Source organism: Myxine glutinosa, chromosome 5, assembly GCF_964187855.1.
Source record: "Myxine glutinosa chromosome 5, kmMyxGlut1.1, whole genome shotgun sequence".
Classification (NCBI taxonomy): domain Eukaryota; kingdom Metazoa; phylum Chordata; class Myxini; order Myxiniformes; family Myxinidae; genus Myxine; species Myxine glutinosa.
In genome coordinates this window covers 158,845,204-158,870,629 of record NC_136265.1, presented here as the reverse complement: position 1 = coordinate 158,870,629, position 25,426 = coordinate 158,845,204, and the positions used below count along the sequence as shown (strand labels likewise).

The 25,426-nt window shown below is 47.5% G+C and overlaps 1 protein-coding gene across 6 annotated transcripts in view; it reads right to left on the bottom strand.

Moving 5' to 3' along the window:
- The window catches only part of LOC137426872 (E3 ubiquitin ligase Rnf157), a 58,113-nt gene extending 33,893 nt beyond the window's left edge, over window positions 1-24,220 (bottom strand). For 2 of the 6 annotated variants that reach the window (XM_078778938.1, XM_078778939.1), the window contains exons 1-6: window positions 23,844-24,220; window positions 20,753-20,871; window positions 17,055-17,143; window positions 5,367-5,407; window positions 4,624-4,770; window positions 2,650-2,767 (exon numbers count right to left, since the gene is read on the bottom strand). In XM_078778938.1, the coding sequence (XP_078635064.1) occupies window positions 2,650-2,767; window positions 4,624-4,770; window positions 5,367-5,407; window positions 17,055-17,143; window positions 20,753-20,768 (411 nt within the window). In that variant the 5' untranslated portion in view covers window positions 20,769-20,871; window positions 23,844-24,220. Of the gene's footprint in view, window positions 1-2,649; window positions 2,768-4,623; window positions 4,771-5,366; window positions 5,408-17,054; window positions 17,144-20,752; window positions 20,872-23,843 lie in introns of those variants that run through there. The other 4 variants (XM_078778936.1, XM_078778937.1, XM_078778941.1 and 1 more) reach the window with 3 other exon arrangements.
- Window positions 24,221-25,426: the final 1,206 nt, after the last annotated feature.

Sequence of the window (25,426 nt, the reverse complement as noted above, 5' to 3'; positions counted from 1 at the left end):
ACTTAACATGCATTTTTATTATATTGATTTTTTTTTACTGATTTTGTTTTATTTTTTACAGGCAAAACACTTGAGTGACCATGTGGAACTGGTCGGGTGAAGAACGCACTTTAGCTATCAAAGATTTTTACAAGAAAAATGATAGTGCAACTGCTGCACAATGTCAATTCAAACTCTATTTCAATGTTCAACCTCATGGAAATGTGCCGTCTGTTCGTGCTGTCAAGTTATGGGTTCAGAAGTTTGAGAGGACCGGTTCAACTTTAAAAGAGAAACCGCCGGGAGCACCCAAATCAGTAAGAATGGCACAAAACATTGAGCGTGTAAGGGAGTCAGTTTTGAGAAGTCCGCAACCGCTCCAACCGAAAGTATGCATCAGCCTTAAGAATTTCTCACACGTCACTACGCCGCATATTGCATAAGGATTTAAACTTTTATCCCTATAAAATTCAAACTGTCCAGGAATCAAGCCAAGATGATGAGATTGGCCGCAATAATTTTTGTGAGGGAATGCTTTCATTTATGGACGAAAATGAAAGCCAAAACATTGCTAACAATTTGTTCATGTGTGATGAAGCACATTTTCATCTGTGTAGCTATGTCAACAAGCAAAATACTTGTTTTTGGGCAGCCGAAAACCCAAGAGAAATGCACACAAACCGTTACACAGTCCCAAAGTCACAGTGTGGTGTGCACTTTCGTCGTTCGGCATCATAGGGCCTTATTTATTTGAGAACGATAACGGAAATGCCCTCACTTACTGCAGCTCGATATACCGATATGGTTTCTAACTTCCTCTCCAGAGAATTAAACAGATTTGCAGAATTGAGCCCAATGACGTGGTTTCAGCAAGATGGTGCAACCTCCCACACCGCCAGAGTGTCCATGACTACTGTAAGGGCGCTCTTTCCAAAGCATGTCATTTCCAGAAACGGCGATATTCCATGGCCAGCAAGATCACCCGATTTGACTGCATGTGATTATTTCTTGTGGTCATATTTAAAGGACAAAGTGTATGTTAACCATCCAAAAACTCTTCATGAACTTAAGGAAAACATCAGACGCTAAATCAATGATATTAACGTGGCCATGTTGCAGAATGTCATGAATAAATAATTGGCTTCCAAGATTGGAGGAATGTGTCAGACAAAATGGTGCGCATCTCCTACATGTTCTTTTCCACAAATAAATGGCATGTTATGTACTTCACTTTCTCGTAAAAATTCGTTTTGAAATACAACTTTTTATTACCTTTAAACGAGTGTTAACCCTTTGAGTACGGATGACGTCGTGTCGCTACCCGCAAAAAAGTTTTGTGTACAGATGACGTTACTACACGTCATCGACTATCTATCTATAATTCCAGTAATCTCTGTGTGTTTGTTTGTACGTTTGTTTGTTTGTCTGTGACCGCTGTTTCTCGACAACCACGGGTCCGATATACTTTAAACTTGCCAGGTATATTGCTGGGGACCCGAGGATGTGCCTTTTCAAGGTTTGAAATTAATCGGACAAGTACTTACCGAGCTATGGCGATTTAGCCGTTCGCCGTTCGCTTTGGCGTTGCGAATGGACCAAACCATTGCATGTAAATAGAGGGGGGGGGGTTCTGTGGTCGTTGCGAATGGACCAAACCATTCATGTAAATAGAGGGGGGGGGGGGTTCTGTGGTCGTTACTGCCACGTGGTTTCAAAGTTTTTTTTTGTTGTTGTTGTTTGCACGCATGTTTTTTTGCACCCACGTACGGGCACGCCCTAGGATGTTTACACACACACACCCCTACACAAATTTTTTTTATTTATTTTTTTTGGCAAGGAACGGGCACCCACGTACGGGCACGTCCTAGCTTATATATAGTACGGGCATGCCCTAGTACCTATAAATAGATTGTCAGTACGTGGTTGCATTCCCGTAATGCCAAAATAATCCCGTACTGGGGGTATTTTTATTTTTAAAAAAATCCCGTATTCGAGGGGTTGAAAATAACCATATTTCTGGCTGACCCTGTATATATACGGTAATACTACCATTTTGCCAGGTTCTTCCGTTCGCACACTGGGTACCTTCTTCTGCCAGCAGGACCGAATAAATGCCATTGAGTAGTCGTTCTGCAATAAGCGGGTGACGCGTTCAATTTCGGTCCGTCGTGTATCGCAATCACTGCAGTGTGATAGGGCCCAGTCGAAAAGGGTTCTTGTGCACGAACGTATCACGGGATCATTAAGCACTTTGTCTGTCTGGGTGGGTTTACAGTATACCTGAGTGCTCAACCGTCCATCTGTTGCACGTTTAACGCTGGAAAAAAAACGTTTTTAGGATATCACTGCTCTCTCTACACATGTGTGATCAGGACAAATTCAGAGGAAAGTACTGCTAAATAACAGGTTCGTTTTCAGATTTGTGTTCAAAAAAAATAAATAATAATAATCATAATGATATATGTGTATATATATATATATATATATATATATATATATATATATATATATATATATATATATATTTTTTTTTTTTTTTTTTTTTTTTATATATATATATATATATATATATATATATATATATATATATATAACAACACATGCAGTCTACATGTTACTGCAACGAGGGGTCCAATTCCTACAGATGGCATTAGCTCAAACGCGCATCACCTCGTGCGAGCTCCAATGTGACAGGTCGATCACATGAGAAGGCAGACAAAACTGCTGCGCCACGCCGCGTTTGAAGGTCACAGTCTCGGATGTGAGCTGGGCAGTCTGAGGCACGTACCTGTGCACAGCACATGGACAAAGTCCAATCAAAATGTGTTCCTGTGCAATTCTCATGTTATAAATGCAGACAAAGATCCCTACCTGCAGTAGTCTTTGAAATACTTATTTTGGTATCCAACGTGAAGTTCAAATGTGACGAATTTAAAAGGGAAAAGAACATTATACGGATTATGTGGATATCAATTTCATATCTTGATCCTTAAAATATTGTTCCTGTGCAATTCTCATGTTGGTCATGTGTTGAGGAAGGATGAAAGTGACTTGTTGAAAAGAGTGATGGGAATGAATGTAGAAGGAAGTAGAGGACGGGGAAGACCGAGAAAGACTTGGCTAAAGATGGTCGAAGAAGAAATGCGGGCAAGGGGGTTAACAAAGGGAGATGCAGAAAATATGGCAAAATGGAGAACATCGTCATGGGGACCGCAAGGCTAACCCCCGCTCTTGCAGGGAAAATGGCCTTAAAATGCCTGTTGTTGTTGTTGTTGTTGTATCCTTAAAATATTGGTGGATAACAAATTATATCAAGAGCATGACAAAGACCTAGTCTTGCTTGAAAGTAATCATGTTCACCACCACCAAGCTATCATGGGTTTTGTCATGTCATGTCATATATCATGGCGCCATGGGATTTGGCCCAAAGAGGTACCCTGCCATTTTCATGTCCACAGGATGGCAGGCTTAATGTTCCCTCTATATATAGAAATGTTAGGGTTAGCTGTTGCACCAGAATGGCAGTTTTACAATTCGACTGTACTTGACAGAAAAGGCAATTCCTAGTCAATACAAAACATAGATAAACGAGACTATCGACAGTGAGCCATGGTCTCGAGTAATTTTGTTAGTGACAAAATAAGTCATGATATTCAAAAGTAAACAGGATGTCAAACAATTATGGTAATTTTTACATATTGCCTCTACAAATGAGGTCAAGGCCTGATCAGTATCCATATCCGAGGCTGGGATCCCTGGTTCAAAACTCCATCAGTGCCAATTAATTTATCGTGTTAATGTGAATAAAGACACGAAAGAATCCAAAAAAGTAACCTCTGAAGGGGCAGTGTTCAAGCCAGCAATTTTCAGTCTGGTACATCGGTACATAGGTTCCTGCCTTTGGTCGTCATCAGCAAGACAATGACGAGCTTTTGGTTAGGCCCTGTATCATGTTTTCCCATTGAGGAATGCATTTGCTTGGTTTGCAAAATCCAACATATTGGGCAGCGAGCGATACAACTTTGGATTAATCAATCAACAGAAGAGAAGGAGGGTGAGAAAGAGGGAGTCAGGACAGAGTGGGCAAGCTAGGAGAGAGGAGATCGAAGAGCGAGCTCGGACAGAGGAGAGCTCGGAGTGAGGTGAGATGGATCGAGACGGGCCGGGAAGGACGGGGCGAGAGGGGCCGGGAGAGACGGGGCGAGAGTGGCCGGGAGAGACGGGACGAGAGTGGCCGGGTGAGACGGGGCGAGAGAGGAAGGAGAGACGGAGTGAGAGGAGTAGGCGAGCGAACGATTCATATTTCTGTCTGACAAACTTGGTGGCCTTTGATAAAAATATTTTTGAAAAGCTTCACTGATTCTCAATGAGTGGTGACAAATACAAAAGTATCCATCATAAACGGATAGAATAGCTCTGCAGCCTTTTGCTGTAGCGATACGGCAATGTTCACACAACATGTTGACCAAACATGTCTGAGCCAGTCTTCGACAGTGAATAGACTTAATATGGCCGCTTGGACCATTTTACAAATCACTCCACGTCGGTAAGTGAAATACTTTAAACACAAACTCAAAACAACCAAAAGTAACGAGCAACAATAAAAAGCAACAATACATAAGCTTAACTAAATACAGCACTAGCCTTATGCCTCCACTTGTTATCTCCTCTGTGGCCTGGTAGTAGAGAGTTATTGCAACATCGGCGTCACAGTCAAAGGTGAACTCGATGTTGTAATTTATCATTGTTGTCACCACACCACCATCTTCAGACTTCATTTCTTCACCGTGCCTACGGATATGGAAAAGGAAACGGCTTCATCACCACATTCTCCAAAACTTCCAAGGGTGAAATCTATACTAGAAAAGTAAATTTGTATATTTATATATCATACTAAAAAAATAATACGCTTCAAATACTAAAAAACAATACTCAACCAAATTTGGCACGTCGCCTAAGGGTATCCCGAATATGGTTTCTGTCTGGATAGCATATCTGTGGGAAGGAGTTTAAAGTGGGGGAGAAGACCCCAATTCTCCCTTCATAAATATGTATCATATAGCGCCACCCAGTGGCAGCCGGTATTATAAATAATCTTCTGGTATGAAGAAAGTTTAATCAACTTTATCATAAGAAAGTAAAACTTTTTCATTTTTAAAAAAAGCCGACGTTTCGACGAGTATCCACTCACCTTGGCCACGACTGATGTTGAAGTTCAACATCTGCCATGATCTTGGCGAGAATACTCACGGAAACGTTGGCTTTACATACTAGCAAGGGGTGTTAGTAGTCAGTGATAAAAGAAAGGATCAGCCAGTTAATGGTGGGTTGACTTGGCTTGTTAGTGCTCCCATTTGAACCCCTGCCAGGGTTCAAATTCTACATACCATTTATGTGTTGTCCATTTGTGTTTTCTAAAAAATCCAGCCTTGTGGAAGAGGGAGGTGACAGAGGGGGGAAAAGGCAACGCACAAAAAAGGGAAAGGCAATTTTCAGTGGGGTTGCAAGCAGGGGAATGAACGAACAAGAAAAGGGAAGGAAGCAAAAACAGAAACAGACCTTTGTTACGGATTCGTCACTTCCGTTGTTGTGGTTTTCATCCACTGTAAACATTTTTGATTCCATGTGCTAGTATTGTTGTCGTTTGGGGGAAATAGAGATTACTATTTTCAAAAGGTAAAAAAGTTAATGTTTTAAAATAAACCGGACGAAGAGGATGAAGAGGGAGAAGAGGAAGAAAAGGCGGAGCGAGCGAGTCGGACAAGAAGCCTAGCTGCTTCGTGGTCTGGAGCGAACGATTGGCGAACGAGGGTCACGAGTGAACTTTGGGTTTCCCGGGAAAGGGATTCCTGCGACAGAGTTGTTATCGCTGTGACAGATCAACCTGCGTGTCAGGTTTTGCGGTTGATTCCGAGGAGAATCATCGTAGTGCCGTTACACCTCGAGAACAGGCCGTCGGCCATTTTGACTCATGCGCTTTGCGCATCGCTCAAGGTTTTTCACTTCGCTTCAACCATTCTCACCGCATCCAGACGTTAATTTGGTGTGTGTGTGTGTAACGTGGCTTTTGAGTGGGAAATCTGCGGTTTGCCGATTGAGAGCCGTCAAACGTCCATACCTGAAGGTGTGATTTCCCCGTCGCTTCTCGAGGACACCTTCGCCCATCTTTGGCAGTGTAACTGTCAACCCAACGGGATTCTGGTCTCGATACGACATCGTACGGACGATCACTGAAGGGGATCGACTTTGGCTTGAAGCCGGAATCGACTTTGGCTTGAAGCCGGGAAAGAGACATTGGGGATGTTCTTTTCGCTCACTTGGAGCACAGTGAGTTATATTGTACGAACCTGATGGTACCATCATAGGAATGATATATATTGATTGTACTTTTGATTAATATTGTTACTGTACCGTTATTCTTGTGTGACCTTAATACAATACTTGTTTGTTGGTAACAATTGGTGTGGTTTCACCATTGATCCTTGGCATACAGAATAACACATCTTTCTGCTGTGACTCCTCTTGGGGCTCAGAGGTACACTGTGACCGGGGTCTGGGGGAGGAGCACGTAACACCTTCAAGAGGCCAGTAAGAACATGGGGTCTGAACAAGGACACAAACCCAACCTAAACCCACGAACACATTAAAAGAAGCGCACAACACAATACATCAACAAATTAGCTACTACTAAAACTACAACTACTACTACGACTAACCTAGTGTTGGCTGAATGGTTAAGGTGACTGGTTTAAGATTTTACGGTCCTGAGTTTGAGCCCCTGTCCTGCTGTTCAATAACAGCAGGTGGGTTGACGCAGACTGTCATCCTTATGAGGTCGGCAAAATGAGTACCAACTTACTGGGAAGAATGACCCATTTGAGTACCCTGTGTCGGAGTGGTGACATGTCCAGAATTGTGCCCCCTAGCCAAGGAAAAACTGCCTCGTCCATCATAGGCATCTGAAGACATTAAAACAAGGTTTTAAACCCGGGGTGAAATGTGGTGAAATTGTATCCAAGTTGCGACCCAGGCGCCATTACCGCTTCTATCCACTACGTGGCTACTATAAGAACTTGGCTCCGAGGTGTGAAGCACAGTCCTGAGACATTTATCACGCTTTATCCACGTGTATGCCGAGAATGGTAAGGGAACTACTTTTCGTATCGCTTGCTCGCGTGCTTGAATATGATTCTCTTTCTTGCTTATATGTTCATCATATATTGATCCTATGATTGCCAATTCTCTTTCAGATATTGCTGGTGTTCGATACTGATTAAACTCACCTTCTGAGACACTGTTGTAGATCTGATTATTTTACAACACTTAATCAGTATCGACTACGACCATCATCCAAGATCAACATGACCCACAAGCTTTTACAGTTGCCCACATTCGAAGCGGACCTACAAACTGCAGAAGCTCCGAGCCAGCTCAAGCATTGGCTCAGTCTGCTGACCAGCTACCTACAAAGGCATACTGACATCACAGACGAGGTGAAGCGCGCAGTGCTGAACTCCCATGTGACCAACGTCGTTCACGACTACATATCTCATTGCACGACATTCCACGATGCCATGACGGAGCTGCGCGCCATCTATATCAAGCCACGGAATGTCATTCATTCGCGGTACCAGCTCGCCTCTAGGAAGCAGGACGCTTCGGAGTCCCTCACTCATTTCACCCAAGAATTGCGTCGTCTTGGCAAAGAATGTGCGCATGAGACCAGAACCCACGAGCAAATGTGCGACGATTTGATGCGCGATGCATTTATTTCTGGACTTTACTCTACTAGCATCCGGCAACGTCTGCTGTAAAAGCCGAACCTGACGCTGAAACAGGCCCTCGATCAAGCTCTTGTGCTTTACGAAGCGCAGGCACAATCGGAGGTGTACGGTCGGCCTTACATTACAGCAGGGCTCACTGAAGTGCGGCACTCGGAGACCGATGCTGCTGCAGAGTTCGCTGTTCCCGACGCGCAGCCCGAGGAGGCGCTCGGAGCCGAAGGTACGAGCCTCGCCGAGACTACCTTGGCCGGGAGCAACGCCAACTGCTTCTTCTGCGGAAATAGAAATCATCTCCGTACTGCGTGCCCGGCCCGCGAAGTTTCTTGTCATACTTGTGGCCGGAAAGGTCACTTTGCCAAAGTATGCCGATCGGGGCGCGCACGGCGCACCCGACCAACATTGGCTGGCATCAACTGGACGCGTATGGCACGCACATCACCACTGGCCATTCCGGCGCAGCCCGGAACTTGTGGGCTGACCAGAGCCGGCGTCCCAGTCCTGATTGAGGGGCAGACTGCTGGAGCTTTGGTCAACACGGGATCGTCCGAGAGCTACGTCGATATGGGCCTCGTCGGCCGTCACGGATGGCCGATCCTGGGAGGATCGCGCCGAATCTTCATGGCATCGCAATCTTTATGGATGCGAACAAAGGGCCAATGTCGTGTAAAGCTAGTAATTAATGGTAAAATGTACCCTGATGTTCGCCGAATGGTACTGCCCACCTTATGCGCCGAAGTTCTGTTTGGGCACGATTTTCTCGAGCGCCACGGCCACTTAGAAATGACATTTGGGGGAGATGACACACTCTCGGTCTGCGCCCTGGCAGGGATGTCTATTGAACCGATGACATTATTTCCGAACCTGACAACGGATTGCGCCCCAATTGCGATCAAATCCCGGCGCTACTCCCGGGCTGATACTCAATTCATTTCTGAGGAGACGAGCAAACTCCTCCACGAAGGCATAATCGAGCCCAGTCACTCTCCTTGGCGTGCGCAAGTTTTGGTCGTGCAGTCCGAAAATCATCGTAAGCTCATGGTAATCGATTATTCAAAAACCATAAATAGATTTACGCATCTGGATGCCTATCCGCTACCAGGATTGGATTATCTGGTTCGACAGGTCGCCCAATATGGCGTGTACAGCACTCTCGATCTCCGGAGTGCGTATCATCAAATCCCTATAGCGGAAGACGACAACATTTATACAGCTTTTGAATCCGGACAGAGGTTGTAGCAATTCACGCGTCGACCTTTGGCATTACAAATGGGGTCCCTTGCTTCCAGAGAGCCATGGACGACATCATTACCAAAGAACGATTAACAGACGTTTTTGTTTATTTGGATAATCTGACGGTCTGCGGCTATGATGAGGCTCATCATGACGTGAATTAGCAACGCTTCCTCCAGGTGGCGCGAAAGTACAGTCTGACTTTTAATGAGGACAAATGTCGCTACTCCTCCAGGACGATTGATCTACTGGGGTACACAGTGACCCAAGGAACCATAACACCTGACAAGGAATGTCTACGCCCTTTGCTCGACATGGCACCGCCGCATGATCGTGCTTCTTTGAAGCGTGCCCTCGGGCTGTTCGCACATTATTCAAAGTGGGTCAAAAGTTACTCCGAGAAGCTCCGTCCCCTTGTTGATTGTAAAACGTTCCCTCTACCTCCCGCTGCCAAGGTCGCCTTCCAGGGTCTGAAGTCCGACATAGCTGGCGCTGCTGTGTCTTCTATTGACAATAACGTCCCCTTTGTCCTTGAGAGTGACGCGCTCTATCAAGGGGGGAAGCCGGTGGCATTCTTCTCAAGGACGTTATCCTCCGCTGAGAGGCGTCATTCTTCTGTGGAAAAAGAGGCGTTCGCAATAGTTGAGTCGATTCGTCGATGGAGACCATATTTGCTAGGCAAACGCTTCGATGTCATTACCGATCAGCAGAGTGTTGCTTTCATGTATGACACAATACATGCCCAGCGCAATAAAAATGAGAAAATCACTCGCTGGCGCATAGAGCTTGCTGATTATAGCTTTGGCATCACGTACCGCCCTGGGCGGGAGAATCACGCAGCAGACGCTTTATCCAGACCAGGTGTTTGCGCGAGTTTAACCTCCTTCGATGATTTACGCATTCTTCATGATACCTTGTGTCACCCCGGAGTGACTCGTCTGGCTCATTTTGTGCGTATCTGCAATTTGCCCTACTCTGTCGAGGACGTTCGTTGTCTGTGCCGCACTTGCCCGGTTTGCGCTGAACTCAAACCCTGCTTCTATAAACCCAACATGGGGACGCTGATTCAGACTACTAAACCTTGGGACAGATTAGCGATGGACTTCAAAGGGCCACTACCAGCCTCTGGTACCTCACGTTATCTCCTCACAATTGTGGACGAGTATTCCAGATTCCCTTTTGCCTTCCCGTGCAGCGATATGTCCGCGGCTACGGTTATCCGATGTCTGCAATACCTGTTTTCAATGTTTGGGAATCCGGGATATGTGCACACCGACAGAGGTGCAGTGTTCTTGTCGCAGGATGTGAGGGCATTTCTGTTGCAGCGTAATATAGTTCTAGCTATACCACCCCGTACAGCCCGCACGCTAATGGTTGCGTGGAGCGCTTTAATGGCACTATATGGAGGGCCATCTCTTTGGGCCTCAAGACTCATGGCCTGCGACCGGACCAATGGACAGGGATGGTGCACGGGGCCCTTCATTCGATCCGCTCGCTCCTATGCACTGCTACAAACGAAATTCCGCACGATCGTTTATTTTGTTACCAGCGTCGCACGGGATCTGTCCGCCCTCTGCCTGGGTGACTTGCTCAGCCCGGTCCGGCTTTTCTCAAACGGGCGGTGCACGCGAGTAAATATGACCCTCTCGTTGACAAGGTTCATATCCTCCAAACTAATCCTGATCACGCTCGGGTCCAGCTGCCAGACTGACGCGAGTCAACTGTGTCAGTCCGTCAACTCACGCCCTGCGGGGATCTCGTTGGGACAGAGCTCTGCTTGGGGAACCCGGTGTTGGGGAATTAGCCTCCACTTCCAGCCTCTCGCTCGCCCGAGCCGCCAGGTATAATTGTGCCACCCCCGTCTCCGTCGACAGAGAGCACTCCTGATGCAGTCGACCTAGACCATGCCACCGAGGGCCCCGATGTGTACCGAACGCGCACAGGACAAGAGATCCGCCGCCCTGATCGTTTTGGCTGGTCGTGATGCAACTCTCATGTAATCGGCTGCTAATCGTAGTTATAAGCTTGATGCTAACCGGCTGGCTAGCGAGGTTTTAAACCCGGGGTGAAATGTGGTGAAATTGTATCCAAGTTGCGACCCAGGCGCCATTTCCGCTTCTATCCACTAAGTGGCTACTATAAGAACTTGGCTCCGAGGTGTGAAGCGCAGTCCCGAGATATTTATCACGCTTTATCCACGTGTATGCTTAGAATGGTAAGGGAACTACTTTTCATATCGCTTGCTCGCGTGCTTGAATATGATACTCTTTCTTGCTCATATGTTCGTCATATATTGATCCTATGATTGCCAATTCTCTTTCAGATATTGCGGGTGTCCGATACTGATTAAACTCACCTTCTGAGACACTGTTGTAGATCTGATTATTTTACAACACTGCTACTACTACGACTACTACTACTACTATTACTACTACTACTGATTCTGTTGTACCATAATTTGTTACAGTGTTACTGTAACATTGTCTGTTACAGAGATGAAGCAGTTTCTTGGCACGGGTTATACTGGGTGGTTTGCCATTGCCTTCCCAGCAGTAGTCAGGGCAGGAACATGGAATTTGGCCAGTGTACCGGCGGTAGCTCATGTACTCTTCGCGTAGGTCACCATGGGATCTTTATCCTCCTCCAACTAATGCCGGTAGATGGAATGCCAAGTTTAATGTCCATCTAAGGGACGGCACACACATTGATGAATCACCCTGCCTGTGAAACACCGGGATGGCAGTTTATAGCTGAGCCGAGATTCAATCCCAAACTAGACAGCTTAGAGGTGAGTGCATGTACCTTGAGACCATCCTGCCAGCTCACAACTATAACTAGTCTGTGTTCACTTTGTACTAGAACTAAACTTAACGAAATCAGGTTAAAAAAAATAAACAAGACCAAAAGTCTAACAGCGGTGTAGCCGGGCTTGTAAAATATTATAAACCACAAACACATATGATTAGCTTTTTAAACAGTCGCTCATGCTGATTATAACATTAAACAAAGAAATTTGGAGGAATACCGACATCCGTGAGGTAAGTTTTACTTACAGAACTGAGGGAAGATCTACTGTAATCTAGATTATACCACACACGGTTTGGGGGTGTGTTCATTTACCAAGTAACTAGCTTCCACTTGCCAAACCAGCCGTTCTTTAACTGTTTTGAATGGAGTGCTTGCTCGAATGCTTAAACCACTTGGCGATCTCTCCACAAGAAACTTGGTAATGAACACGCACCCCATGTTCTTGAGACCCGACCATAGATCTACTGTAATCTATATACCCCAAAGAGGAATGACCCTTCCTGCCACTCCCGTAGTGAGGGGGTGTAGGCCTACTAGTAAATTCAAATGTCGATCAGTGGAGTCAGCCGTGGTAATGACATCATAGACGTAATGGACTCAAAACTGCCGCTATTTTAATATGTAGAAGATGTATATTTTAACTTCCAGTAAGTTTGCAGTCACTACAAAGGGATTAGTGTTACAATTAGATATATTATAATATTAACGTTACGTTATCATTATTTCGAAAATGATATTACGATCAAAAAACTGAGATTAAAGTGTTATGGTCATATTTACTATATTATTATTATTACTATTATGAAAATGATACTACTGAAACGATACACTACTGTATTAAGAAACCTGGGCTTAATTTATCCGAAGCGGTCTGAAGATGAGGCATGCGGCCTAAGGCCTATACGTACCGTTTTGTTGGAAGAGACGTAATGCCGATGCTTTCAATATTTGATGGTCATTTTAACAATCGGTTTGTTTGCGTTTCACACTGAATGAAAAACGTAAAGGTAGAGCATGGCGATTGTGATATATGACAGGTTTGACGAAGAAGAAAAAGAAGAGAATGTTTATTAGTGCTCCCAATATCATAATAAAGGTTTGTTGAAAATTTGATGACAAAAGGTCAAAGAAAGAAAACAACACGAAAGCGATTACAAAACCCGGCCGTCTCACGCTGCACAGTTTTCTGACCCAAATAAGGCCTATTTGTACTTGTGACTTTGCCGTTTGACATTTCGACTCGATTATTAATTAATCCTCTCCAAATTCTCATAATGAGGGTTTGTTGAGCTTCTGTCATAAAAAATTTTAATGGTAAAAAGTTATGTTGAAACACACAAACACACTTATTTCGTATGTAGCCTGTAGCTGCCGGTTGCATCACTGCTGGGAGTGCTGCTCCACCGCTGATGCAATGCACCCTGCTTCCAGTAGGCCCATACTCATTTTGCTAACCTCAGAAAGACAAGTGGCGTAAGGATGACAGTCTGCGTCAACCCACCTGGTGTTATTTAACAGCACGACAGGTGTTCAACCTCAAGACCCTAAGATCTTAAGCCATCCACATTAACCGTTAAGCTAACACCAGATTAAGACACACTGACGCGCACGCACAAAACCATGTCTCCCGCTGCACTGCTGAAGGATAACTACAACTACCCCGTTTATGGGATTGATCGGGGGAACATTTCTGGCAAAAGTCACTCATGTACTGGCTGTTCAGACCAAATGTTCGATTGAAGGTGACTTAGTAGGAATTTGTAACTTGTTCAGGCTGCTGGTGATAACTCGCCTACTCTTTGGGAAGGACACAGATCTTTCAAGTCCATCAACGACCACGAATAGCAGCCAGTTCTTCCGGCTTCATGCTCTCCTGATGGACGGTGCACACATTAATGTCTCGCCTCAAATGTGAAACAGCAAGATGACAATTTATACCTGGGCCAAGACTGGAGTACACAAAGTCAAGTACGCACACCTGTTGGCTTTCCTGACAGCCATAACAATTACCTACCTTAAACTGGACAAACCCAAAACAAGTACGTCATGATTATCGAGGGTCCTGTGACTGATCGATTGAGCCACAACGGTAGGCGAGAGTCTAACGTTTCATTTATTCAGCAAACTACGGTGCACAACAACTCTGGAGCCACATACCCTTCTCTCATTCCCATTCATGACACCTGAAGAGAATCCCCCTGAAGGTTCTTACTTCTCCGTGAGCTTTCCTTTTGCACGCGATTCTAAATGCGGAAGTGACCTGAAAATGCTCGTACCTGAGCGATTATTCTATACAGGTCATAGACTAACCCCAACGTTATAACCTGGTCCCCTTTCAAACAAAACATTTAGATTACATAGCTCACCTTGGCAAACATTACACAAGCATAATGGGTGAGTCGCAAAAATGTACCGATTCGAAAAGTCCATTTCAAAATACCTTAATTTAGTATATTGTCACAGGTAGGGTAAGCATTCAAATAATTTGTAGCAAATGTATTTCGACATTTCTATATATATATATATATATATATATTTTTTTTTTTGTCATCGCAGGTAACCCAATGCACAATGAGCAACAGAGGAGCAAATCTTCAGTCATAAAGAATGTAGAGGTGAAATCCGTGTTAGGAGAGCAGAGTGTGTTCAGAAGACTGGGTCTTTGTGGGGTTTTTTTGTGATTAATGTTAGCTCTTACACGAGCCTCGATCTTGTATACAAAAAAAATTTAAAAAAATTCCTAAGACGTGATGCACCAACCTCGAAGACTATACCCCGTACACTTTCGAAGTGGAGAGAGAGAAGGGCTCTGTGAAGAACAACAATGCAGGACACTCCGGACATCCGAGGAATATTCAAACTCCAGAGACAGTAAACATAATTAGCGAAGTCAAAGCGTGTAGCCCTAGAAACGAAGCATGGAGCATTTCACGTGAAATTGCAGTGTCTCAAAGCAGTCATTCGAGTGTTAAAGTCTCATCTAAAGGCTTTCCCTTGCACAATTCAATTGATGGATGAACGTTATGGATTCTGGGTGCAATTCAATACGATTGTTGATGAGGCAGGATGAACATAGACAACAATTTTCAGGGATGAAGGCCATGTTTACTTGAATGGTTTGGGGGCATGGAGAAACCGGCCAAGGTTGTTGAGTTACCTGTCCACTCCCCAAAAATAACGGTACGGTGTGGTCTCAGTGATTGTGTGATTTACGGTGCATGCTTTTTTTGAAGATCAGAATACCGAGGATGGAGTGCCTGTGAATGGACGTGGACGAAGCTGTAAGGACGATGGACGGGAACAGTGGTGAGTTTGAGGTGAAGGTGGGAGTGCATCAGGGGTCGGTACTAAGTCCACTACTATTTGTAGCTATGAAGGAGGTGCTGGCTCAGACCGTAAAGGAGGGTTTACCGTGGGAGTTGTTGTATGCAGATGATCTGGTGTTGATTGCGGAAAGTATGGATGGACTGAAGGAAAAGATAAACAAGTGGAAGAAATGTATGGAGACAAAAGGTCTGAAGGTGAATATAGGAAAGACGAAGGTGATGGCAAGTGATAAAGCATGTGGTGAGGTGGAAAGAACTGGGAAGTGGCCATGTGCTGTGTGCAGGAAGGGTGTCGGAGTGAACTCCATTCAATGTACAATGTGCGCTGAGTGGGTTCATCAAAAATGTAGTGGTCTGAGAGGGTCATTAACCAGTGTGGCAGCTACATTCAAGTGTAAGGTGTGCACAGAGGGAGCTGCAGATGGAGGAAATGTTGAGTTGGATCTTGGAGACGGCGTGAAGCTGGAAGGTGTGAAAACATTTTGCTATCTCGGAGACATGCTGAATGGAGAAGGTGGATCAGACTCGGCAACGGTTGCTCGAGTGAGATGTGCATGGAAGAGGTTTCGGGAACCGAGTGGTGTGCTGATGAGGAGGGGAGTGTCGTTGAAGCTGAAGGGAAAGGTGTGTGCTGCATGTGTGAGAAGTGTTATGATTTATGGGAGCGAGACATGGGTCATGAATGTAGAGCAGCAACGAAGGCTGGAAAGGGTGGAAATGCGAATGGTTCGGTGGATGTGCGGAGTGTCGCTGAGAGAGAGGAAGACAAATGATGAATTGCGAAAGATGATGGGAATAGAGCCTGTGATTGATGCTGTGAAGAGGAACAGGTTGAGATGGTTTGGTCATGTGTTGAGGAAGGATGAAAGTGACTGGTTGAGAAGAGTGATGGAAATGAATGTAGAAGGAAGTAGAGGATGGGGAAGACCGAGAAAGACTTGGCTAAAGATGGTGGAAGAAGAAATGCGGGCAAGGGGGTTAACAAGGAGAGATGCAGAAAATAGGGCAAAATGGAGAAGATTGTCATGGGGATCGCAAGGCCAACCCCCGCTCTGGCAGGGAAAATGGCCTTAAAATGCATGTTGTTGTTGTTGTGGAGTGCCTGTGAATGCAGAACGTTATGTACACACGTTGAACACATTTTCCAGAGTCATGTGAGAAACGTTCCTGGTGATTGGTTTCAACAGGATGGAGCAACGACACGTACAGCTCTCAGCTTGTCCATGCAGTGGCTCAATAATCACTTTCCAGGCAGATTCATTTCCCACCAATCTGGATTTCCTTGGCCTGCAAGATTTCTTGACCTCTCACCTTTAGATTGTTTTCTGTGTGGATTTGTTAAAGAAAATGTTTTTAAAGAGATCCCAATGAATATTCCTGAACTCATATTCTGTAACGAGGGTTATTTCCAGTCTCGGGTGAAGCAATTCAATCTGTCGTCGGAAACCATTCCATACGTCTCCATAAGCGTGCAGAATTTAGGGGAGGACATTACGAAGATTTGTTGCAGTCCAACAAAACTTTGAACTCCTTTTTGTATCATATAAATTATATGGTCTTGCATTAGAAATAGCACATTTAATAAATAATTAAAACCGGGTACATTTTTGTGACCAACCCTGTTCATTACATATTATTATGTCCAATATGGGGGATTGGGAAAGGGAGAGTTGGGGAAAATGTGGCAAATGGATTAGTTCAGATCAAAAAGAAGGAACCCGGAGCTACAACCCGATGTAGTCGTTCAAGCCCTTACAACTCAATAATTAAATAAATCTATTCGGATGTCTTCGTCTTTCACTTGGAATATGAACAAACTCCTCCATGAGCCTCGTTTCATTGTTTTAAAATATTTAAAATTAAGGAACATTTTCCTTAAGATAGGTACAAACAGTTGGGTGCCGAGTCGAACGAGGGGTAGTCTTACTTGACCAGACGCAGAGAGTCTTTCCTGATGTTCACCAAACTGTACAGAGCCCGCACCGGCTCGTTCGGAGGTGGATTGGAACATGGAAACTGAAGGCGGAGAACAAAACGGGTCTGTCATATAATCATGTAAAATCCAATTATATAAGTATTCAAGGGATGGAGAGCAAATAAAGTTAGATCTTAACACAACGACTCACTTCACAACACTTCACAACCAACAACCCCCAAGACTCAATTACATAATGTTTGCCACAAGGTATTATGGGATAGCAACCAGGGTCAATTTATTTCATGATGGTGTATGTTGAACTTGTAAAAGAGAGAGATATCAACGATGCCATTTTAACTGTGTTTGGTGAGTGCCGACAACTATCCGGATAATCTGAGAAAATGGTTGTGAACGGAAACTACAGGGAAAAAATGCACCGTTTGGTTGCTTCACTTCCTCAGCCCATGGATGTTGGTTGGTGGTTGTTAAGTCATTTCTGTCAATTTTGGAGTTCTTAGGAAAATGTTAATTGGGTTATCGAAAGTTAACATTGGGTAATGATAACAGGTGACATATCCTCGTATAGGATGAAAAAGCTCACCCTATTAGTTTCTAGCAATGCAAGGCCTGCATTACATCATTGAGGGTTAGATCCATAGTTGTCACATGAGGTCGAACAACTATTTAAAGACTATGAACAGATCAACAAGGCAGGGGCTGTAGTAGGTGAAAATCTGCAGAACAATCTACCTCCTACCTTCAGCTTGCCCCCGGCCCCCTCCCCTAGTCTTCCCATCTATCACCTCATCTGTAAATTACTTAAAAACCAACAGCAATAGTAAATATATATAATATATATAAAAAAGCCAGTTCGTTTTTCTCCCCTGCCCCTCCGACAAGGTCCAAGACGGGAGACATTAAAATGAGCACAGTCCGTCCGACCGACACACGTTTGTGTACGCGCGATATTTCAAAAACCGTTAAACATTTAGCTTTCATTTTACAGATATATATTCCTCATAACATTATCTCAACATGATGAGATCCCAGGTGTGATTGGCTGAATTATGTTGCCATGGCAACAAGCCGGTAACGTCTTTGGCTAAGGACTGAGGTCTTAGGCTTTAAGCCTCTTATATCAGCCCATGGCCCAATGCAATTGGAATTATCCAAGCTATATAATCACGGTGCCTTATATATGCATATAAGCAGTAGGCAGGTTTTGCTTCATGCCTGTACCCCGGGTTATTTATATTATTTCCGAGAGCGATCACGGCAGTGATCTGTGGCCTATACAGTGCCCAAATGAAGGGATGAACTAGTCGTATAACAAACGAAGGTTTTTGTATGTAATTTCGGTTTTCACCTGATTTTACAAGGCCGAATAGTGCGAAAATACGGAAGGGTCATCCATCGTTTTGACGGGATTTTCTGCTTGTAATATAGTAAAAATGGTGATGAGAATTAAACGGCTGCTCAGATATATAGTCGATAGTCGATAATAATCGATAGTCGATAAACATGAGAAACACGGTGGTGTCCTCAACATCCTCTAGATACAGTAATGGTAGCGGATGAGTAGAAAACACCTGCTTCCATCAAAAAATTGTCGGTGTTTTTTCAACTGTCGGGTGGAAAACAAAAATGAAGCCCGAACCCAACTTGAAGGCGAGTGTGTTATTTCCAAGCTATCCTGCATGCCCTTTTGTGCTCTATGGAGCACGCTCATTCTTGGAATGTAGCCGAGAGTGGCAGTGTGTTGGTAAGAGCAGTGTGTTGGTAAATTATGCAGTGTGTTGGTGAGTGCAGTGTGTTGGTGAGTGCAGTGTGTTGGTGAGTGCAGTGTGTTGGTAAGTGCAGTGTGTTGGTAAGTGCAGTGTGTTGGTAAGTGCAGTGTGTTGGTAAGTGCAGTGTGTTGGTAAGTGCAGTGTGTTGGTAAGTGCAGTGTGTTGGTAAGTGCAGTGTGTTGGTAAGTGCAGTGTGTTGGTAAGTGCATTGTGTTGGTAAGTGCAGTGTGTTGGTAAGTGCAGTGTGTTGGTGAGTGCATTGTGTTGGTAAGTGCATTGTGTTGGTAAGTGCATTGTGTTGGTAAGTGCATTGTGTTGGTAAATTATGCAGTGTGTTGGTGAGTGCAGTGTGTTGGTAAGAGCAGTGTGTTGGTAAATTATGCAGTGTGTTGGTGAGTGCAGTGTGTTGGTGAGTGCAGTGTGTTGGTGAGTGCAGTGTGTTGGTAAGTGCAGTGTGTTGGTAAGTGCAGTGTGTTGGTAAGTGCAGTGTGTTGGTAAGTGCAGTGTGTTGGTAAGTGCAGTGTGTTGGTAAGTGCAGTGTGTTGGTAAGTGCAGTGTGTTGGTAAGTGCAGTGTGTTGGTAAGTGCAGTGTGTTGGTAAGTGCAGTGTGTTGGTAAGTGCAGTGTGTTGGTAAGTGCAGTGTGTTGGTAAGTGCAGTGTGTTGGTAAGTGCAGTGTGTTGGTAAGTGCAGTGTGTTGGTAAGTGCATTGTGTTGGTAAGTGCATTGTGTTGGTAAGTGCATTGTGTTGGTAAGTGCAGTGTGTTGGTAAATGCAGTGTGTTGGTAAGTGCAGTGTGTTGGTAAGTGCAGTGTGTTGGTAAGTGCAGTGTGTTGGTAAGTGCATTGTGTTTGTAAGTGCAGTGTGTTGGTAAATGCAGTGTGTTGGTAAGTGCAGTGTGTTGGTAAGTGCATTGTGTTGGTAAGTGCATTGTGTTGGTAAGTGCATTGTGTTGGTAAGTGCAGTGTGTTGGTAAATGCAGTGTGTTGGTAAGTGCATTGTGTTGGTAAGTGCATTGTGTTGGTAAGTGCATTGTGTTGGTAAGTGCAGTGTGTTGGTAAGTGCAGTGTGTTGGTAAATGCAGTGTGTTGGTAAGTGCATTGTGTTGGTAAGTGCATTGTGTTGGTAAGTGCATTGTGTTGGTAAGTGCAGTGTGTTGGTAAGTGCAGTGTGTTGGTAAGTGCATTGTGTTGGTAAGTGCATTGTGTTGGTAAGTGCATTGTGTTGGTAAGTGCAGTGTGTTGGTAAATGCAGTGTGTTGGTAAGTGCATTGTGTTGGTAAGTGCATTGTGTTGGTAAGTGCATTGTGTTGGTAAGTGCAGTGTGTTGGTAAGTGCAGTGTGTTGGTAAATGCAGTGTGTTGGTAAGTGCATTGTGTTGGTAAGTGCATTGTGTTGGTAAGTGCAGTGTGTTGGTAAATGCAGTGTGTTGGTAAGTGCAGTGTGTTGGTAAGTGCAGTGTGTTGGTAAATGCAGTGTGTTGGTAAGTGCATTGTGTTGGTAAGTGCAGTGTGTTGGTAAGTGCATTGTGTTGGTAAATGCAGTGTGTTGGTAAGTGCAGTGTGTTGGTAAGTGCAGTGTGTTGGTAAGTGCAGTGTGTTGGTAAATGCAGTGTGTTGGTGAGTGCAGTGTGTTGGTGAGTGCAGTGTGTTGGTAAGTGCAGTGTGTTGGTAAGTGCAGTGTGTAGACCGCTTTCATGAAGAGCCCCGTGCCAAATGAAACGACGATTTTGTTGCATCATGCACATGTAAACTGCAGCAATGTCAACAACCACCATGATACTTAATATGAAAGAAAACATTATTACCGCAACCACTTAAACTGTATGGGAGGTCATTCAAGAGGCGTGCATGGCATGCACTATTCCTGGTCATTCTGAAAAGGAATTCTTCAGGAGACAGCTGCCCACTTCACTCCGCTTACCGAGAATGGACGGCATCCCAAGAAATTCAGATCGGAGTTCTCGCCAAAGAGGTAACTCTCAGGACTGCTGGTTTCAAACTTCTCTCCACCCATATAAAAGTGGTTGGAGAAATAATTACCTATGGATACACAGGGTGGTCAATTAAGCTTTTAAAAAATACATCATAATGTATCAAATGTGGTGCAGATCAGAGCAATCGTAATGTGCAAGGACGGATGGAATGAACTCGGGGCAAAAATTACTAACATCGTGTGAGCAAAAGACTGAAAAAGCATCGGTATATTACAAGAAAAGAAGTTAATTGTTGGGAAAAGACTTTTGGATCTATGGTAGTGCCGCACATCCTTGCCATACTTTGCTGGGGCATCTCTTCTTCCAGATCATAATCCGAAAGAAGTAAAAGCACACAGTGAAATTGGCTACGGAACCATTAAAACCTGACAAGAACAATCAGTGAGGGGGGGGGGGGGGGGGGAACGTTGGGGACAACGTGAGGGGGCAGGGAGAATTGGGGACAGCGCGAGGTGGGGAGCATTGGGGACAGGGCGAGGGGGGAGCATTGGGGAAAGGGCGAGGGGGGAGCATTGGGGAAAGGGCGAGGGGGGGGAGCGTTGGGGACAGGGTGAGGGGGGAGCGTTGGGGACAGGGCGAGGGGGGAGCGTTGGGGACAGGGCGAGGGGGGAGGGGGGGAGCGTTGGATACAGGGCGAGGGGGGGAGCGTTGCGGATAGGGCGAGGAGGAGGGAGCGTTGGGGACAGCACGAGGGTGGGAGCGTTGGGGACAGCACGAGGGGGAGGAGCGTTAGGGACAGCGCGAGGAAGGGAGCATTGGGGACAGCGCGAGGGGGGGGGAGCGTTGGGGCCAGCGCGAGGGGGGGGGGGAGCGTTGGGGACAGTGCTATGGGGAGGTAGCGTTGGGGACAGCGCTAGGGGTAGGTAGCGTTGGGGACAGCGCTAGGGGTAGGTAGCGTTGGGGACAGCGCTAGGGGGAGGTAGCGTTGGGGACAGCGCTAGGGGGAGGTAGCGTTGGGGACAGCGCTAGGGGGAGGTAGCGTTGGGGACAGCGCTAGGGGGGAGCGTTGGGGACAGCGCGAGGGGGGTAGCGTTGGGGACAGCGTGAGGGGGATAGCGTTGGGGACAGCGCGAGGGGGGGAGCGTTGGGACAGGGCGAGGGGGGAGCGTTGGGGACAGGGCGAGGGGGGGGGGCGTTGGGGACAGCACGAGGTGGGAAGCGTTGGGGACAGCGCGAGGAGGAGGGAGCGTTGGGGACAGCACAAGGGTGGGAGCGTTGGGGACAGCATGAGGGGGAGGAGCGTTAGGGACAGTGCGAGGAAGGGAGCGTTGGGGACAGCGGGGGGGGGGGGGGGGGGAAGAGCGTCGGGGACAGCGCGAGGTGGGGAGCGTCGGGGTCAGCACGAGGGGGGGAGCATTGAGGACAGCGTGAGGGGGGTAGCGTTGGGTACAGCGCGAGGGGGTGAGTGTTGGGGACAGCGCGATGGGGGACTCGGGAGCGTTGGGGACAGCGCGATGGTGGGCGGGGGAGCGTTTGGGACAGCGCGATGGGGGCGGGGGAGCGTTGGGGACAGCACGAGGTGGAAAGCGTTGGGGACAGCGTGAGGAGGAGGGAGCGTTGGGGACAGCACAAGGGTGGGAGCGTTGGGGACAGCACGATGGAGGGAGCATTGGGGACAGCACGAGGGGGAGGAGCGTTAGGGACAGCGCGAGGAAGGGAGCGTTGGGAACAGCGCGAGGAGGGGAGCGTTGGGGACAGCGCGTGGGGGGGAGCATTGGGGACAGCATGAGGGGGGTAGCGTTGGGTACAGCGCGAGGGGGTGAGCGTTGGGGACAGCGCGATGGGGGGCGGGGGAGCGTTGGGGACAGCGCGATGGGGGGCGGGGGAGCGTTGGGGACAGCGCGAGGACGTGAGCGTGGGGACAGCGCGATGGGGGGAGGGGTGTTGGGGACAACGCGAGGGAGTGAGCGTTGGGGCCAGCGCGATGGGGGGCGGGGGAGCGTTGGGGACAGCGCGATGGGCGGGCGGGGGAGCGTTGGGGACAGCGCGATGGGGGGCGGGGGAGCGTTGGGGACAGCGCGATGGGGGGCGGGGGAGCGTTGGGGACAGCGCGATGGGGGGAGGGGAGCGTTGGGGACAGCGCGATGGGGGGCGGGGGGAGCGTTGGGGACAGCACGAGGAGGTGATCATTGGGGACAGCGCGAGGGGGTGAGCGTTGGGGACAGCGCGAGGCGGTGAGCGCTGGGGACAGCGCGAGGGGGTGAGCGCTGGGGACAGCGCGAGGGGGTGAGCGCTGGGGACAGCGCGAGGGGGTGAGCGCTGGGGACAGCGCGAGGGGGTGAGCGCTGGGGACAGCGCGAGGGGGTGAGCGCTGGGGACAGCGCGAGGGGGTGAGCGCTGGGGACAGCGCGAGGGGGTGAGCGCTGGGGACAGCGCGAGGGGGTGAGCGCTGGGGACAGCGCGAGGGGGTGAGCGCTGGGGACAGCGCGAGGGGGTGAGCGCTGGGGACAGCGCGAGGGGGTGAGCGCTGGGGACAGCGCGAGGGGGTGAGCGCTGGGGACAGCGCGAGGGGGTGAGCGCTGGGGACAGCGCGAGGGGGTGAGCGCTGGGGACAGCGCGAGGGGGTGAGCGCTGGGGACAGCGCGAGGGGGTGAGCGCTGGGGACAGCGCGAGGGGGTGAGCGCTGGGGACAGCGCGAGGGGGTGAGCGCTGGGGACAGCGCGAGGGGGTGAGCGTTGGGGACAGCGCGAGGGGGTGAGCGTTGGGGACAGCGCGATGGGGGGCGGGGAGCGTTGGGGACAGCGCGATGGGGGGCGGGGAGCGTTGGGGACAGCGCGATGGGGGGCGGGGGAGCGTTGGGGACAGCGCGAGGGGGCGCGATGGGGGGCGGGGGAGCGTTGGGGACAGCGCGATGGGGGGCGGGGGAGCGTTGGGGACAGCAACGATTGTTTCTTCACAAACAGAACCAAGTGCGATCAGCAGCGCGTTTTTCACCATTAATATGTGTTTGTTCTGTTACATGGGAAACCATCTTTAAAAAGAGCAAGCTCGCCCCACGACCCGAGCGACGGTCGTTACCGTCCTTCGGTGGGAACCTGTACGCAGAGTTCAAGGCAATGTCCACTTCCTCCACCTCTTCTCGCTGCCTGCCGAGGAGAGAGCCCATGATGATCCCAGCTGGAGTGCAGCGAATCCGCCGAGTGCGTGACGAGGAACGAGCTTCCCGGATGACAAATTATCCGAGCGCCGTCGCGCACCGACCGTGTTCGCCTCGAACACTAATCCTCGCAAAAGAACGAGTTAGGTCCTCACTTCCCACTTTCTTCGAGGCCCAGCTGCCAATGTTTAACAACATACAACCTTCGAGACCGGCCTCGCACCTTCACGTCAGGCTCGGGCGCTCGGCACCATAAATCGGCCTGAACAATAAACGCTAGGGGGCGGGGCCAGACTACAAATATCTTAAGGGGGCGGGGCTACAAGCGAATGTTGTCAGAGCACTGAAAACAGCATATGGCAAGGGGCAGGACTACAACCATGACAAGGGGGCGGGACTACAACCATGGCAAGGGGGCGGGGCTTAAAGTGAATGTCGTCAGAGCACTGAAACCAGATATGGCAAGGGGCGGGACTACAACCATGACAAGGGGGCAGGACTACAACCATGACAAGGGGGCGGGACTTAAAGCGAATGTCGTCAGAGCACTGAAACCAGATATGGCAAGGGGCGGGACTACAACCATGACAAGGGGGCGGGACTACAACCATGGCATGGCACTCGGTCATTGTAAGCTACGGGGGTTGGGTGAGACCAAATATGGCGAGAGAGTGGGAATGGTACATTAAATATGGCATTGGGACTACAACTCCTGCAACTATATATGGCCCTGTTTTCCTACGTAATATAAATAATGATAATCTGAGTTTCCTTCCAAGGCACAGTAACTACAACACAGGAGGAAGCCATTAAACTCATCAAGTCTGCGTAGTGGTTACCAACCTATTGTCATTTGTCCTTTTAAAATGCTGAGCGTTCCGCAAGGAAGCAGCACGTACTATATTTAGTCTTTGGCTTGAATCACCCACTATGAAACGTTGTGTTGACATCAGACGTCACCTCTTTACAAAACGTAACGGAAAAGGAAGAACACCAACTAGAAGAAGAATTGACTCATTTTTTAAAAACGTTTTTTACAGTACAGTACGATTTCATGGAATGCATTAATTATATATCCTCGTATCGAAGAAATCTGATGACAGAATGATTTGAGATATCGGAGATGAGGACGTGATGCTCCGCGATGCGGCACCCCCTCTGCGTATGTCCAGCTTCCAGTCGGATCCTGTCCGATCTGAATCGAAAGTTCAACATCGGGGGTAGAGGAAGCGCACAACTACCCCAGCAAGAACATGTCGACGCTGATCTCAGGACACCTTGGAAGTTGATCTTCCAATTACCAATGTCACGTAATCGGCATAAACGTCACAATTCATTCGGTGTCGAGCTTCCATTGATTGGCGTCGGGTCTTCCGAAGCAGTTTCGGAATTTCAGGAATGTGTTGGGTGGTTTGCCATTGCCTGTCCAGAGGATTACCAAAGTGTGATTGCAAATGATATGGAAATATATTCTTACGAAGGTTCGAGATCAAATTGTTCATTT